At 39.3% G+C, this 15,150-nt stretch overlaps 1 protein-coding gene across 4 annotated transcripts in view; it reads left to right on the top strand.

The window, feature by feature from the left end:
- Positions 1 to 6,110, top strand: part of LOC101693015 (SPHK1 interactor, AKAP domain containing) — a 172,229-nt gene extending 166,119 nt beyond the window's left edge. For all 4 annotated transcript variants that reach the window (XM_045078826.1, XM_045078825.1, XM_045078827.1 and 1 more), the window contains one exon: positions 5,179 to 6,110. In XM_045078826.1, the coding sequence (XP_044934761.1) occupies positions 5,179 to 5,322 (144 nt within the window). In that variant the 3' untranslated portion in view covers positions 5,323 to 6,110. The remainder of the gene's footprint in view (positions 1 to 5,178) is intronic.
- The last annotated feature ends 9,040 nt before the right edge of the window (positions 6,111 to 15,150 follow it).

Below are 15,150 nucleotides of genomic sequence, written 5' to 3'. Positions count from 1 at the left end.
TTTGTTAACAATTTTCACACTAGGGGTTCCATGCTCATCAACCCACCTGCCTTCTGACAATAGAAACATGATCTAAAGGGGAGAGGGTATCATGAGTAAATAGTGAAGCAGTTTATCTTTCCCACCACTGACCTAGGAGTTGAAGGGCACTTAATTAAAGTCAGCTTATAATGAATTTCAGTCCCATTTCAACTCAAAAGGCAAATTCCAAACAGTTTTAGTGCCTAATATAGTGTCACTCTTTTCTGGTAAAATGACTTTCATTTTAAAGCTTTCTCTTTAATGGTGGTTTTTTTGTTTTGTTTTGTTTTGTTTTTTTACTCATTAAAATGTTATGTTCACTTGAAAGTCATACACTCAGAACAGTCATCAAGTGTTTCTCAAGCATGTACAACACACCAGGCACTCTTCTAGGTCCCAGGAATATAGGAAACAAAAGAGACAAACTTCCGACCCATGGAGTTTCATTCTACTTCAGGAGGGACCCAGAGTAGGGTGAATATAAACTAGGAGAAACTCAGATTCTAAAGAGAAATCTTGAAATGTGATGGAAACTTATTTTAGAAATGGGAGATGATAAACACTTGGAAAATGGGATTTATCACACCTCCACTATGAGCCAAACGCACAGAATTACCTGGGACAATTGTTTACAATTCATATGCCTAGACCCTTCCTTGGCCCTGATCACTTCCAATGGGGCCCAGAAATACACATTTTTTAACAACTTCCCTCAAGTGAAGTCATTTTGATGAGTACTAAAGTTTGAGACCTCCTCCCATAAGAAATATCCTGAAAGAGTGGCAGAATTTGATGTACAATTAAAGCATTTAGTATTTAGTATTAGTATTAGTATTATATGTAGCATTTAGTATTAGTATTTAAGTATATAGTATTCAGTATTCTAAATTCCAGGGCAAGAATTGCTGAGAATCCTAATGCCTGATGATCTAAAACAGTTTGTAAATATCATTCACAATGGCTGACAGTAGATGCAACTGATGAATCACTAAATTCTACCCCTGAAACTAATAATGCGTGTATGTTAACTAAATTGAATTTAAATTAAGAATTTTTTTAAAAAATTTGGTCTACTTCAAGTGAACAAAATCATGAAAATATTTTTTTTTAAGTAACATAAATTGGCCAATTATTCTGTCTTTTGGATACAAGGTATCATTGCCCTCTAGCTCCCTTTCTAAATCTAATGAGCTTCTGTGAGCTGGAATGGCCTGATGACTGGCTTCACTGTAAATCAGTGCCCTTCTCATATTTATGCATTTGAGAATTACTTCCTTTTCTAGGAGGCAATACAAAGAGGAGAGGAAAGAGAGGAAACAGTTGTATGCATACCTCTCCAAGAAAGTAAGGATCTGAAGAGATGTGACCTCACTGCTAATTTCTCCTTCCATTCTACATGAAAAGTGGTGGAAGGACAATAAGAAAAAAAAGGAAGGAAAAATACACTGTCTTAACTTAGACAACCTTAACAAAATACCATAGACTGAGTTGCTTATACAAGACATTTACTGCTCACAGTTCTGCAAGCTGTGAATTACAAGATCAAGATACAAGCAGATTCCATTCCTGGTGAGGGCCCTCTCCTTCCCTCTGTCATCATACGGTAGAAAGAAAGACAGAGCTCTGGTATCTCTTCTTTTTCTTAGAAGGTCATAAATCTTATCACAGGAGCCCCATCCTCATGACCTCATCTAAACCTAATTATCACCCAAAGGCCCCACCTTGCAATACCATCACATTGGGATTTGGAGTTTCAATACATGAATTTGGTGGAGAACACTGACATTAAGTGCATAATAGATAGTAAATCTCCTCATTTATAAACATAAGAAATTGTCTTGAATTGAACCCTTTAGTCAAGGTTCTCAAATTCAGTGTGCACCAGAATCACCTGGGAAGATTTATAGGCCCAGATGCTCTGACCAATTAAATCAGAATCTCCTCTTGGTATGAAGCCCAGGCATTGGAATTTACTAAAGGTCTCTGGTGGTTCCAGGGTACAGCCAACACTGATAATCACAGCTCTACAGGCTATAATTGCAGGAGCAGTATAAAACCAACTCACTTGTGCTTAATAAAATGGAATTCTGCCCTGGAGCAAAAGAAGACAGTTACTTTCAGAAATCCAAGCTGTTTTTTAAAACTCTCATAGCTTGCAAACAACTCCCATAGATTCTAACATAGGACTTTTGTAAACAATTTATCTAATTTAGTAAATGTGTCTGTGAATATAAAAGTCCTCTACCATGTGACACTCCTCTTCAAATGAGTCTGTCAATGATGTACCATCACAGGATGTAAATCTTCTGGCTTCCTAAGACAAAATATTTGCTCAAGGAAATGCCAATTATTAATTATAGAAAGGGAACCTAATTATTATTGACTATGAAATGGCAGGAAGTGAAAATATTTGATTTTTAATTTTCAATGCATTGGAATAAAAAACCTCAGATCCTTGACATACTGAAGCTGATTCTAAAATTACCAGAGCAAACACATGGTCAGGCAAAATGAAAGATCTAGGGCCAGCTGCTAAATTGAATATGGTTTGGAAGCCTATAGTAACAAGCTGGGAGTGTCTTTCTTGGCTTCTTCACAACCTTAGCCTCAATTTTTATTTAGAAATTTGTTGTAGTCAAGGAAGAAAAGAAAGTGTAAGACCTTCTTGCTCATCAGACCCACAGATGTTTCAAGGTCTTAATGTCTGAGATTAAGTCATCACAGCCTCGGAGTAGGCTATATTTAGTGGGGCTGGATCATTTTTAAAAGCTGCTTTATCGGGATATCAGACTGAATTTAGAAATCATGAGACAGATCCTAGCCTATTACCATTTCACAAACTACTGGAAGATGGCTACCTGGTGGGGCATTTTGACAACTTTTGGTCAGTCAACATCATCCTGAGGTCATCCCCACAGTGGGAGATCCTCTTTCAGCAAGTCCTAAATAAATGGAAAGATGCTTGTAATTGAGCTTCTAAAGAGGTCTAGACTGAGAGCCTTCTGGGAAACGCTTAGCAAATATTGACATCTGCCCCAGAGTTTTTATTGTCTTTTAGAGAAATGACTCAGAGATAAAAGTTGGGAACAAAATGATAGCCCAGAAAGCCAGAGTTTACAGGAAAAAAAAAAAAAAAAAAAGGAACTGAGGCTAATTTTATATTTCTGTGTATTTTATGTTGACTGCATCTTTGTAAGACATGTTAAGGAAGAAGAGACAACCTCCAGGGATGGGCCTGGCCTAAGATTATTTATGACCCTGAAATCGTGAAGAGAGGTCACCAACCTATGAACCTCTCACAATGAGACCTCAGAAACTTGATGTTCAAGCCTTGTCGACTGGTAACACCTACTTTCTAGACTTCCAAAAGAGCTGGAAAAGTCTGATTTGTCAAATCATGCAAAGACATCCTATACTTTCTCTCTTTTTTCTCTGATGCTTCATGTTTTTATCATGTGTCTGACAGAAAACCTGCCTCAGATCATTCATACATGACAAGATATAAGTAATAGCTCACAAAGTTATTTTTATGCATCTCCATAAATTACTAATAGTTGCTAGGAAATTTCCCCTATCTGAAGGTATTTGTCTTTTTTGCAAAGCCTTAACACAAAACATTAAGCTCTCTAAAATTTCAAGAATCTGATAGACAAGAAGCTACGCAAAAGTTGCAAAGTCCCACACAACTAGTAGTCTGAAATTCTATCACTGAGAGCAAGGAAGCTGAATGAAGCTAACATTCCATTGCTGTTCTAGTAAATAGAGAAGAGAGGTCCTGGCTATACATGACACTGTCAGTCACAATGCAATAAGACAGATGCCCCATGACCAACTTTTGCTGTGCTTGTTGCCCACAGCCATTTTCCCAGTCTAGGCTCTGTTCAGCTTCAGCCTACAACCACTTTTGTGGAGCAGACTATCAATAGAAAATGACTGACTAAACAGCCTCAAGATATGCATATTTAAGTTACATATGTGTAAATTAAAACTTAAGAATGAATACTTAGATGAGGTTAATCCTGAATGGTTCTGGATGCTATTCCATATTTCAAATAGTCTTCTTGCTCATTTTAAATGTATTTGAGTCACATTTGATCATTTGTTCCTTCTCTCATTTGGCCAATTTTATTGAACACCTATCAGGTACAGGCACAAGATAGTAAGATAGGGCTTAGGTATTGTCCTCAAGGGACATTATAATTCCCCTGGGGAATTATTGTTTATAACCTGTTTGCTATTGACCTCCTATCTGTTTCTTTTTTTACATCACCCCATGGGCTCACGCCCATGAGTTCATCTCTCAAGACCTCAATTTTTCATCTGTCAATGCCTGCTTCACAGTGTTGTTGACAGAATTAAATGAGATTATATGCACAAATGTATTCCCACAGGTTTTGGCCCTTAGTAATTGTCACTTTTCTTTAAAAGTGTCTGCCTAAGAAGTATGGAGAGGTCTTCACTTTGGGCTTCATCTCACAGTGTCATGAAACGAACAATCTACAGTAATTTCCCATCTTCCAACACTTCAGCTCCCAATTCACCTTCAGCCAAAAACATTATCTCTAAATTGTGGTACCAGTTGAAGCTGGTACCAATACCTGGGACAAATCTAGGGTGTTTCTTCAATCTTTCCTTTTCCTTTTATAATGGAAAGTCAATGTCTCTTGAAATGTGACGGGGAAAGAGATTTTTCAAGATGGAGGAAGGAGCCAGTAAGTGACTGCACTCTAAAGTTTATCATTTGATTTATTTACCCTAAACGTATACATCCAATGAGAGATCATTTGAGACAGGTAGAAAGTCCTGGGAGCTATGCTGTACAGTCCTGTCAGAGAGAGTCCAACCCAGAGAAAAGCAGACCTGAAGAAACTCTTGAAATATCTAAAAGACAGACTCTTGAAAGAAGAATTCTATCTAATCTCTGGCAATCAATGGATGACAACTCTCTGAAGGAGAAAATTCCAGCTCACTTGAAAGAACTTTCTAACAATCTGAATTGTCTAAAAAAAAAAAATAGACTGTCCTGGAAAATATTTCCCTGTCACTAGAGATTAAAAATAAAGCCTTGAGAGCTTTTGGCTTTGGAAGAATGATTGCATGAGATGACTTTGAAGCTCATTTGTGATACCAGAGTCCTAATTCTGTGCTTTATTTTAGTTTTTAGATGTCGTGCGGCTGGTTCAGCAGAAGTCCTGGAAAGTGGGAGATATCTTTCACGCAGTTGTTCAGTATTGCAAAGTGCATGAAGAGCAGAAGGAAGGGACCCCAAGTCTCTTTGACTGGCTCTTGGAACTGGGATAAGACAGCTATGCCCTTAGAGTATCCCTTTCCTTTATTCCAGCTTAGATTACAGTGGTTTGCTCTAAATGCTCTAAACTTTCTCAAAACATCCATCACATTGGCAGAGCTATAAAAAATCTGCTATTCAAGTCTATGGCACATAGAATAAATCTGAGGAAAAGCAATAGGTATGTACAAATCAATACAACCTATGAACGAGTTCAAAAGAGCTTGTATTAGAATGGCTGGAAAAACAAAAATTTTAATGGTCCCTAAACTAAAAGCTTACAACTAGGCCCAAAATCCAGGAAAGCTGTTCTTAAATATTTTTAATAATATAAAATGGTGTGTAATGTCTCCAGCTATGTGATTCAACTGGAAGTCAAGTCACTAGTCAATATAATTTTGTAAACTATGATGTAACCTTTATTTTACTTTTTCAAGCTGATAATGGGGCTCTCAGCCCAGATCAACACTTAAAATATGGGTGAGAAATTTCCAGAATTTTGATACAAGGGATTTTCACCATCAGACCAGTATCAGTGGATATTAACAGAAATGCAAGAGTATAATTGACGTCCTCTACTGAGGTGATTTCATTTTTTCACTGCAACTCACTGATAAATGCTCAGCACCTCCCCAGCAATATCTGTGTTTCCAGCTAACCAGAAAACTCTTGGTTTTCAGTCGAGAGAGAGAAAGACTGAAGGTTGTCTTGTTTCCATCTCTGTATTACTTGCATAACATGTTCACAGAATTCTCACCATAAGAAAAAACTTTCTTACCAAAAAAAAAAAAAAAAGTCTTTTGAGATAAAATCTGCTTGTGTGTTAAATTATATAAGATATAAACTTTCATTTTATTTTTATTGTAAATTATGAAGAGATTATCTTAAATAATATATTGAGTTATCTTAGAGGTTCATAAAATATGAGGGGATTATAGTCTTATGTGTCATATCTTGACATGCAAGATCAGTATTTTTATTATAAATGTGTTGGTTCTAGTATGGTAGACCTTACCTGGATGACATTTTTGATGACAGACACCGGATTTGACATAACCTGTTAGATTGATACACTCTTCCTGATTCAAAGATATTGACATTTAATTAGGGAAGAAAACCTTATCATATTTAATTTGTTTAAATAACAGGGATTTACTCTTCTGAAAAATAAAAAGTATCTAACTTCTCTTCTCCCTTCAACTAAATGAGATACCGTGGCTTTTATTTTCTTGACCAAAGAAGGTATTTACTAAGATTCCCTGAAATACCATGCTTTTATTCTATTTTTTTTTAATTGTGAAGTAATTTTAAATGTGAAAAAGGCCCCATGCCGTCAATGCTGGCCTTAGGTGTCATCCACATCTTGAACTGTCAAGAAAGCTTCCTTGTAAGCCTTACTTCCCTCTTTACCACATACTGAGGAATCCTCCTCAGTACTCACTAGACACTTATTATGTTACTCGTCCAAATTTAGGATATGTGTTTAATTTGTCACATTAACAAGATGTCAAATTTTAAAACATATCCATTATCTCAAGCTGAAAGTTCTTTGTGCTACTAAATGGAAAATGATCTATTTATTTTTAACCAATCCCAGAATATTGTGTGTAGATGTTTATTGTGCTCAAATGAATGTTTAACTATCCTAAAAAGCACAAATACTGGATTGTAACCGTGTGATAAAGTTATAACATGTTGTACCTAATGTTGCAAACTAATCAATAAATTTTTGTTCCCGCATTGTCGATCCTTTTTTTTTTTTCTCCCAAAGTCGTAAGTGCCTCATAGAACACAAGAGCCACAGTACGATCGGATGAAGGAAGATTATCTTTTAGACAAGGTTTACTGTTACACTTTCAACTTTCAAATAAGCCAATGTTCTTTGACTAAATTAGTTGGCATCAGTGATATTCATGTAAATTAGCATTTCTCAACCTTGGCACAATTGACATTTGGGACTAAATAATTCTCTGTTGCAGGGGGTTGTACTGCGACTTCTAGAATGTTAGCGGCACCCCTAGCCCTTATCCAGTAGATGCCAGTAACCACTTCCTCCTGTCATCACAACAAAAGATGGGTCTCCCAACATTGCCAAACATCCCGTGGGTGACAGATTCACCACCAGTTAGGGGCTGCTCGTATACATACATGCACGGAAGGAGCAGAGTCTGAGGCTCCAGAAGGTGTTAGGGTAAAGGAAGGGGAGCCTCTAGTCTCTAGTCTAGGGAATCCCAGTAGGAACCTAACAACCAGGCATTCTGCTCTCGCCTTCCCACGGCCCATGAGCTGTGGCTTTTACAGCAAGTCTGGGGAATGGTAAGTGCTAGGGAAGAAAAGAAAGCAAGGAAGGGGCTTAAGGGAGTACTACTATTATTTATTATTATAATAATAATAATAGGCAAACAGGGCTTGGACAAAAACTGACCTAGACTCCAGTAGACTAGAGGTAAAATTGTCAGGCTTAGAGGTAAATGGATCAGTGTTCTTTGAATTCAGGAAATAGATTGGTAGAATTTGTGCAAATAAAGCTCTGAGACTTCTGAGCACTTTTTATTATTCACTAATAAGAAGGCATAAATCTGCCATGTAAAGGATTGTCCAGTCAACCACAGGGTAATGTCGAATGAAATAAGCCCTGGACATTGGCAAAGAGGGATTTTATTTGACAGGATTATAATAAGAAGGAGAAAGGGGTTGTTGCAATGGTCACAGAGGTAATGGTAACAGAGTGCTCCCACTGGGAGACCTGCCAGTATCTCAGGGCCAAGCAAAGAGTGTTTTATTTTACTGTGAGAATAAACAAAAAAGATGGACCAGCAGAGCTGGTGGAAGCAGCGGGGTGGCAGGGAGGAACAGTAGGGGAGAGCCCCTTGCATCCTGAGCTCAATCTGTTTTTAGGAGGGGCTTCTTCCTTTTTTTTTTTTTTTATTGATTGGTTTGATAGAAAGAGAGATTGAGAGGGATGGGTGGAGGTAGTAGCAGAGAGAGTCTTCAGCAGACTTTGTGCTGAGTGTGAATCTGACGAGGGCTCGATCTCACAACCCTGAGATCATGACCCTGAAATCATGACCTCAGCTGAAACCAGTATTTGATCACTTAACCAACTGAGCCACCCATGCACCTCCCCAGGAGGGGCTGCTTAAACAGGGTTGTAGGCTGGAGCAGGCTGAGAACAGGTCAACATTCAGGGGCCTGGAGAAAGTACAGAAGCACCTGAATTTGGGTGAACTGAATTTGTGAACAAGCCCCTTGCTCCCATTGATCCGTGGGTGTGAGCCATTCAGCTAATCATTTATGAGGCAAAGAAGGGGAATTTGGGGGGGTCCCTATCTGAGGCAAATAAGGGGGACATCCAGGGGTCCAAGTTTCAGAGCTTAGCTCTTAGGAACCATCCAGAGGCAAGATCCGAAAACGAGCCTCTTTTCGGGACCTACAGGGTTTGAGCAAACCAGGCTTCCTGACACCCTTCCCACCCCTGGCTTCTAGGGTAGTAAGTGGAATTCCTGCATCTGGGCATTGATAATAGTGACCACTGTAAGCTCCTTGAGGGCAGAGCCACCATTGACTCCATGGCTCCCACCCTAGTTCCCACACAAAGCCTCGCCCACTGGGAAAGCTGGTAGGCTGTAACTTCGGCTTCCAACTAACGATATTTACACTACTTCCAGAAACACAATTCTACCAAAATCTTCTTCTTAGCTTACCAGAGACTGCTACCTGCTCTAATAAGCTTCTTGAGATTTTTTTTTTAATGAAATTGCTTTTGGATGTAAGCAAGTGAAACTTTCTATTAAAAACCACCTTTTATTTTAGTTGCATAAGAACATTTGATCGCAGAATTGAGAATGTATTCATGGCATTGGGATACATTTAAATTATATTCAGGACATTATCAGCAGGACTTTGAGTCCAGTTGAATATAGACACCTTTGAATACAGTGGACAGGGCAAAAAGCATCTGAGTTTCCCTTCCATCAGCAATAACTGTGCTCGAGAAAAGCCAACAAAATGCAGTCCACTGCTATTGCTGCAAAAATCCTTCAACCATCTAAACTTTCCATTTCCTGTAATAGTTCCCTTAAAATGCTCCCCCCCATTAAAGCCCCATATCCAGTTTCATATGCTTCTTTTCAGTTTTTACATCTCCTTCCTGTTTCCTCCCCATCTGTCCTTCAGAGATGGCCTTTTGCTAAATTCTTATCAACAGTCATTTATTTGCCTTTGGAAGGTTCTCACTGCTTTGTTGAACTCTGTCCCATTTACTGCTTCAGTCTCTGCTGTGCCTGTTTCTGGCCAGGATGTGGCAGGGACTCCAGATTCTACCACGATGCTCGAAACACCACAGAACCCAAGTGCAGAGATGGTTTTCTGGCAGATTGTGTGGTCCCAGGGCTGAACACCTGGCCCAAGACATTTTTTTTTTAATTCTTTTTATAGAAGTGGAGTTGACATACAAGGTTGTATTAGTTTTGGGTGCACTACATAGCGATTTGACAACTCTGTCCATTACTCAATGCCCCCTACAATGAGTACAGCTTCCATTGGTCATTCTACAGTGTTATTACACTATTTCTGACTACTCCCTATTCTGTAGTTCTCATCCTCATGATTTAGTTAGTTTAGAACTCACAGTATGTACCTCATAATTCCCTTCACCTATTCTGCCCATTCCTCCCTTTGGCAACCACCAGTTTGTTTTCTGTATTTATCAACCTGTTTCTGCTTAGGGCTTTTTGTTTTGTTTGGTTTTGGTTCCACACATATAAGTGAACTCATATGGTATTTGTCCTTCTCAGGCTGTCTTAGTTCACTCAGCATGGTTCCCTCTTGGTCCATCCATGCTGCCACAAATGGCACAATCACGTTCTTTTCAATGACTGAGTAATATTCCATTATCACAATCTCTTCCACCAATGCACCATTATCTCTTTACCCATTCGTCTATCAATGAATACTTAGATGGCTTTTCCATATCTTGGCTATTAGAAGTAATGCTCCTGCAATAAACACAGAGGTGCATTATCTTCTAGAATTGGTGATTTCATTTTCTTTATATAAATGCCCAAGAGTGGAATTCCTGTATCATATGGTATTGCTATTGTTAATTTTTTGAGGACTGTCCAGACTTTTCTATAGTGACTGTGCCAATTTACATTCCCACCAACAGTGGGTGAGGTTTCCCTTTTCTCTACATCCTTGTCAACACCAGTTATTTCTTGTTGTTGTTGTTGTTGTTTTCTATTAGTCTGACCCAAATCTTTATAAACACAAAACACACCCCTCTTTTGCCACATCACAAACAACAGCATGCAACACAGATAAGGTAGGAAAGTTTTGCTTCTTAGGAAAACAATGAATTGCCATTTGTTGAAATCAAATGATAGTGGTTAAAACCAGAACAGTTTCTAGTTTGGAGTGTACTGGATTCTTCAGGGCCATGTTTGCCATGTGTGAAGGGTCCTCTGACCTACTCTTTCAAGCAACAAGCCAATTATCTTAAGGTTAGCAATATGATTTATAGTGATAAAGGCAGTAGGCCTCATGTCAGCCTTTTACCAAAGCCTTAAAAATCTCTAGTAAAGACTTCTTCAATTAGATCAGTGTCTCCTTCTTCCTTCATTCAACATCTGGATCATCTTTTAAAATGTAAGTACAAGGATCTATAGACAAAGCAGTCATTTCCAGGCTCAGGTACGTGTGCCTCCCAGCCCCTAAACATTTTCTTTATTCTGAAACATTTTGATTTGTTATTAATGTAACAGATAAAAGTATGCAGATAGGGGCGCCTGGGTGGCTCAGTGGGTTAAGCCTCTGCCTTCAGCTCAGGTCACGATCTCAGGGTCCTGGGATCGAATCCTGCATCGGGCTCTCTGCTCAGCAGGGAGCCTGCTTCCTCCTCTTTCTCTCTCTGCCTGCCTCTCTGCCTACTTGTGATCTCTCTGTGTCAAATAAATAAAATCTTTAAAAAAAAAAGTATGCAGATAATATGATATACAAAATCACTTCCAGCTGCAACCTTCTACACATTGCTGTTTCACAGAGAGAATGGAAAAGGTGGTATTCCCAGGAAGAGCAAAGGGGTTCTTCTATGGAATTCTGTGTCTCAAGAATATAAAGATTTGAACAGGCCTCTTATTAAACATCAAGCAGCAGGTTGTCCCTTGGTTTCCTCGATGTTTGGGGCAAGATGCAGAGAAATCAGATTTGAGCAATTTTGGATAAAGAGGTGAGAGTACTCAGAAAGACAAAGGAAGGGAATCGAGTCAAGATGGCGGAGAAGTAGCAAGCTGAGACTGCTTCAGCTAGCCGGAGATCAGCTAGATAGCTTATCTAAAGATTGCAAACACCTGAAAATCCATCGGCAGATCGAAGAGAAGAAGAACAGCAATTCTGGAAACAGAAAAACAACCACTTTCTGAAAGGTAGGACTGGCGGAGAAGTGAATCCAAAGCGACGGGAAGATAGACCCCGGGGGGAGGGGCCGGCTCCCGGCAAGCGGCGGAGCAACCGCGCACAAAATCAGGACTTTTAAAAGTCTGTTCCGCTGAGGGACATCGCTCCAGAGGCTAAACCGGGGCGAAGCCCACGCGGGGTCAGCGTGGCCTCAGGTCCCGCAGGGTCACAGAAGGATCGGGGGTGTCTGAGTGTCGCAGAGCTTGCGGGTATTGGAACGGGAAAGCCGGCTACAGAGACAGAGCCGACAGTAAGCTCGCAGCTCGGTGTTACCTTGAACCGGTCGCAAGCTCGGTGAGCTCGGAGCGCGGCCGGAGGTCAGGCAGACGGGAGTAACTGGGCGCGGTTCTCTGAGGGCGCACTGAGGAGTGGGGCCCTGGGCTCTCGGCTCCTCCGGGCCGGAGACCAGGAGGCCGCCATTTGTATTCCCGTCCTCTGGAACTCTACGGAAAGCGCTCAGGGAACAAAAGCTCCTGAAAGCAAACCCGAGCGGATTACTCACCCCGGCCCCGGGTAAGGGCGGTGTAATTCCACCTGGGGCAAAGACACTTGAGAATCACTACAACAGGCCCCTCCCCCAGAAGATCAACAAGAAATCCAGCCGAGACCAAGTTCACCTACCAAGAAGTGCGGTTTCAATACCAAGGAGAGCAGCAGAATTCCAGAGGAGGAGAAAGCCAAGCACGGAACTCATGGCTTTTTTCCTGTGATTTTTTTTAGTCTTGCAGTTAATTTAATTTTTTCTTTTTCATTTTTTTTTTTTTCTCGCCTTCGGGTAAAATTTTTTTTTAACTGTTACCTTTTTCTTTTTTAACGATTTTTTACTAGTTTATCTAATATATATATATATTTTTTTACATTTTTCTTAGGTGTTTTCTTTTTTTAAAAATTCTTTTCTTTTTTTTTTTCTTTTCTTTTTCTTTTTTTTTTTTTTTTTTTTTTTTTTTCTTTCTTCCTTTTTGAACCTCTTTTTATCCCCTTTCTCCCCACTCACGATTTTGGATCTCTTCTAATTTGGTTAAAGCATATTTTCCGGGGGTTGTTGCCACCCTTTTAGTATTTTACTTGCCACTTCATTTACTCTTATCTGGACAAAATGACAAGACGTAAAAATTCAACACAAAAAAAAGAACAAGAGGCAGTACCGAAGGCTAGGGACCTAATCAATACAGACATCGGTAATATGTCAGATCTAGAGTTCAGAATGACAATTCTCAAGGTTCTAGCTGGGCTCGAAAAAGGCATGGAAGATATTAGAGAAACCCTCTCGAGAGATATAAAAGCCCTTTCTGGAGAAATAAAAGAACTAAAATCTAACCAAGGTGAAATCAAAAAAGCTATTAATGAGGTGCAATCAAAAATGGAGGCTCTAACTGCTAGGATAAATGAGGCAGAAGAAAGAATTAGTGATATAGAAGACCAAATGACAGAGAATAAAGAAGCTGAGCAAAAGAGGGACAAACAGCTACTGGACCACGAGGGGAGAATTCGAGAGATAAGTGACACCATAAGACGAAACAACATTAGAATAATTGGGATTCCAGAAGAAGAAGAAAGTGAGAGGGGAGCAGAAGGTATACTGGAGAGAATTATTGGGGAGAATTTCCCCAATATGGCAAAGGGAACGAGCATCAAAATTCAGGAAGTTCAGAGAATGCCCCTCAAAATCAATAAGAATAGGCCCACACCCCGTCACCTAATAGTAAAATTTACAAGTCTCAATGACAAAGAGAAAATCCTGAAAGCAGCCCGGGAAAAGAAGTCTGTAACATACAATGGTAAAAATATTAGATTGGCAGCTGACTTATCCACAGAGACCTGGCAGGCCAGAAAGAGCTGGCATGATATTTTCAGAGCACTAAATGAGAAAAACATGCAGCCAAGAATACTATATCCAGCTAGGCTATCATTGAAAATAGAAGGAGAGATTAAAAGCTTCCAGGACAAACAACAACTGAAAGAATTTGCAAATACCAAACCAGCTCTACAGGAAATATTGAAAGGGGTCCTCTAAGCAAAGAGAGAGCCTACAAGTGGTAGATCAGAAAGGAACAGAGACCATATACAGTAACAGTCACCTTACAGGCAATACAATGGCACTAAATTCATATCTCTCAATAGTTACCCTGAATGTGAATGGGCTAAATGCCCCTGTCAAAAGACACAGGGTATCAGAATGGATAAAAAAAACAAAAACCCATCTATATGTTGCCTCCAAGAAACACATTTTAAGCCCGAAGACACCTCCAGATTTAAAGTGAGGGGGTGGAAAAGAATTTACCATGCTAATGGACATCAGAAGAAAGCAGGAGTGGCAATCCTTATATCAGATCAATTAGATTTTAAGCCAAAGACTATAATAAGAGATGAGGAAGGACACTATATCATACTCAAAGGGTCTGTCCAACAAGAAGATTTAACAATTTTAAATATCTATGCCCCCAATATGGGAGCAGCCAACTATATAAACCAATTAATAACAAAATCAAAGAAACACATCAAACAAAAATACAATAATAGTAGGGGACTTTAATACTCCCCTCACTGAAATGGACAGGTCATCCAAGCAAAAGATCAGCAAGGAAATAAAGGCCTTAAATGACACACTGGACCAGATGGACATCACAGATATATTCAGAATATTTCATCCCAAAGCAACAGAATACACATTCTTCTCTAGTGCACATGGAACATTCTCCAGAATAGATCACATCCTCGGTCCTAAATCAGGACTCAACCGGTATCAAAAGATTGGAATCATTCCCTGCATATTTTCAGACCACAATGCTCTAAAGCTAGAACTCAACCACAAAAGGAAGTTTGGAAAGAACCCAAATACATGGAGACTAAACAGTATCCTTCTAAAGAATGAATGGGTCAACCGGGAAATTAAAGAAGAATTGAAAAAAATCATGGAAACAAATGATAATGAAAATACAACGGTTCAAAATCTGTGGGACACAACAAAAAGCAGTCCTGAGAGGAAAATATATAGCGGTACAAGCCTTTCTCAAGAAACAAGAAAGGTCTCAGGTACACAACCTAACCCTACACCTAAAGGAGCTGGAGAAAGAACAAGAAAGAAACCCTAAGCCCAGCAGGAGAAGAGAAATCATAAAGATCAGAGCAGAAATCAATGAAATAGAAACCAAAAAAAAAATAGAACAAATCAACGAAACTAGGAGCTGGTTCTTTGAAAGAATTAATAAAATTGATAAACCCCTGGCCCGACTTATCAAAAAGAAAAGAGAAAGGACCCAAATAAATAAAATCATGAATGAAAGAGGAGAGATCACAACGAACACCAAAGAAATACAAACTATTATAAGAACATACTATGAGCAACTCTACGGCAATAAATTTGACAATCTGGAAGAAATGGATGCATT

This window comes from Mustela putorius, unplaced genomic scaffold, assembly GCF_011764305.1.
Source record: "Mustela putorius furo isolate JIRA1106 unplaced genomic scaffold, ASM1176430v1.1 tig00000275_pilon_pilon_pilon, whole genome shotgun sequence".
Taxonomy (NCBI): domain Eukaryota; kingdom Metazoa; phylum Chordata; class Mammalia; order Carnivora; family Mustelidae; genus Mustela; species Mustela putorius.
The sequence above is the reverse complement of the archived record's forward strand: the minus strand, read 5'-3'. Positions and strand labels throughout refer to the sequence as shown.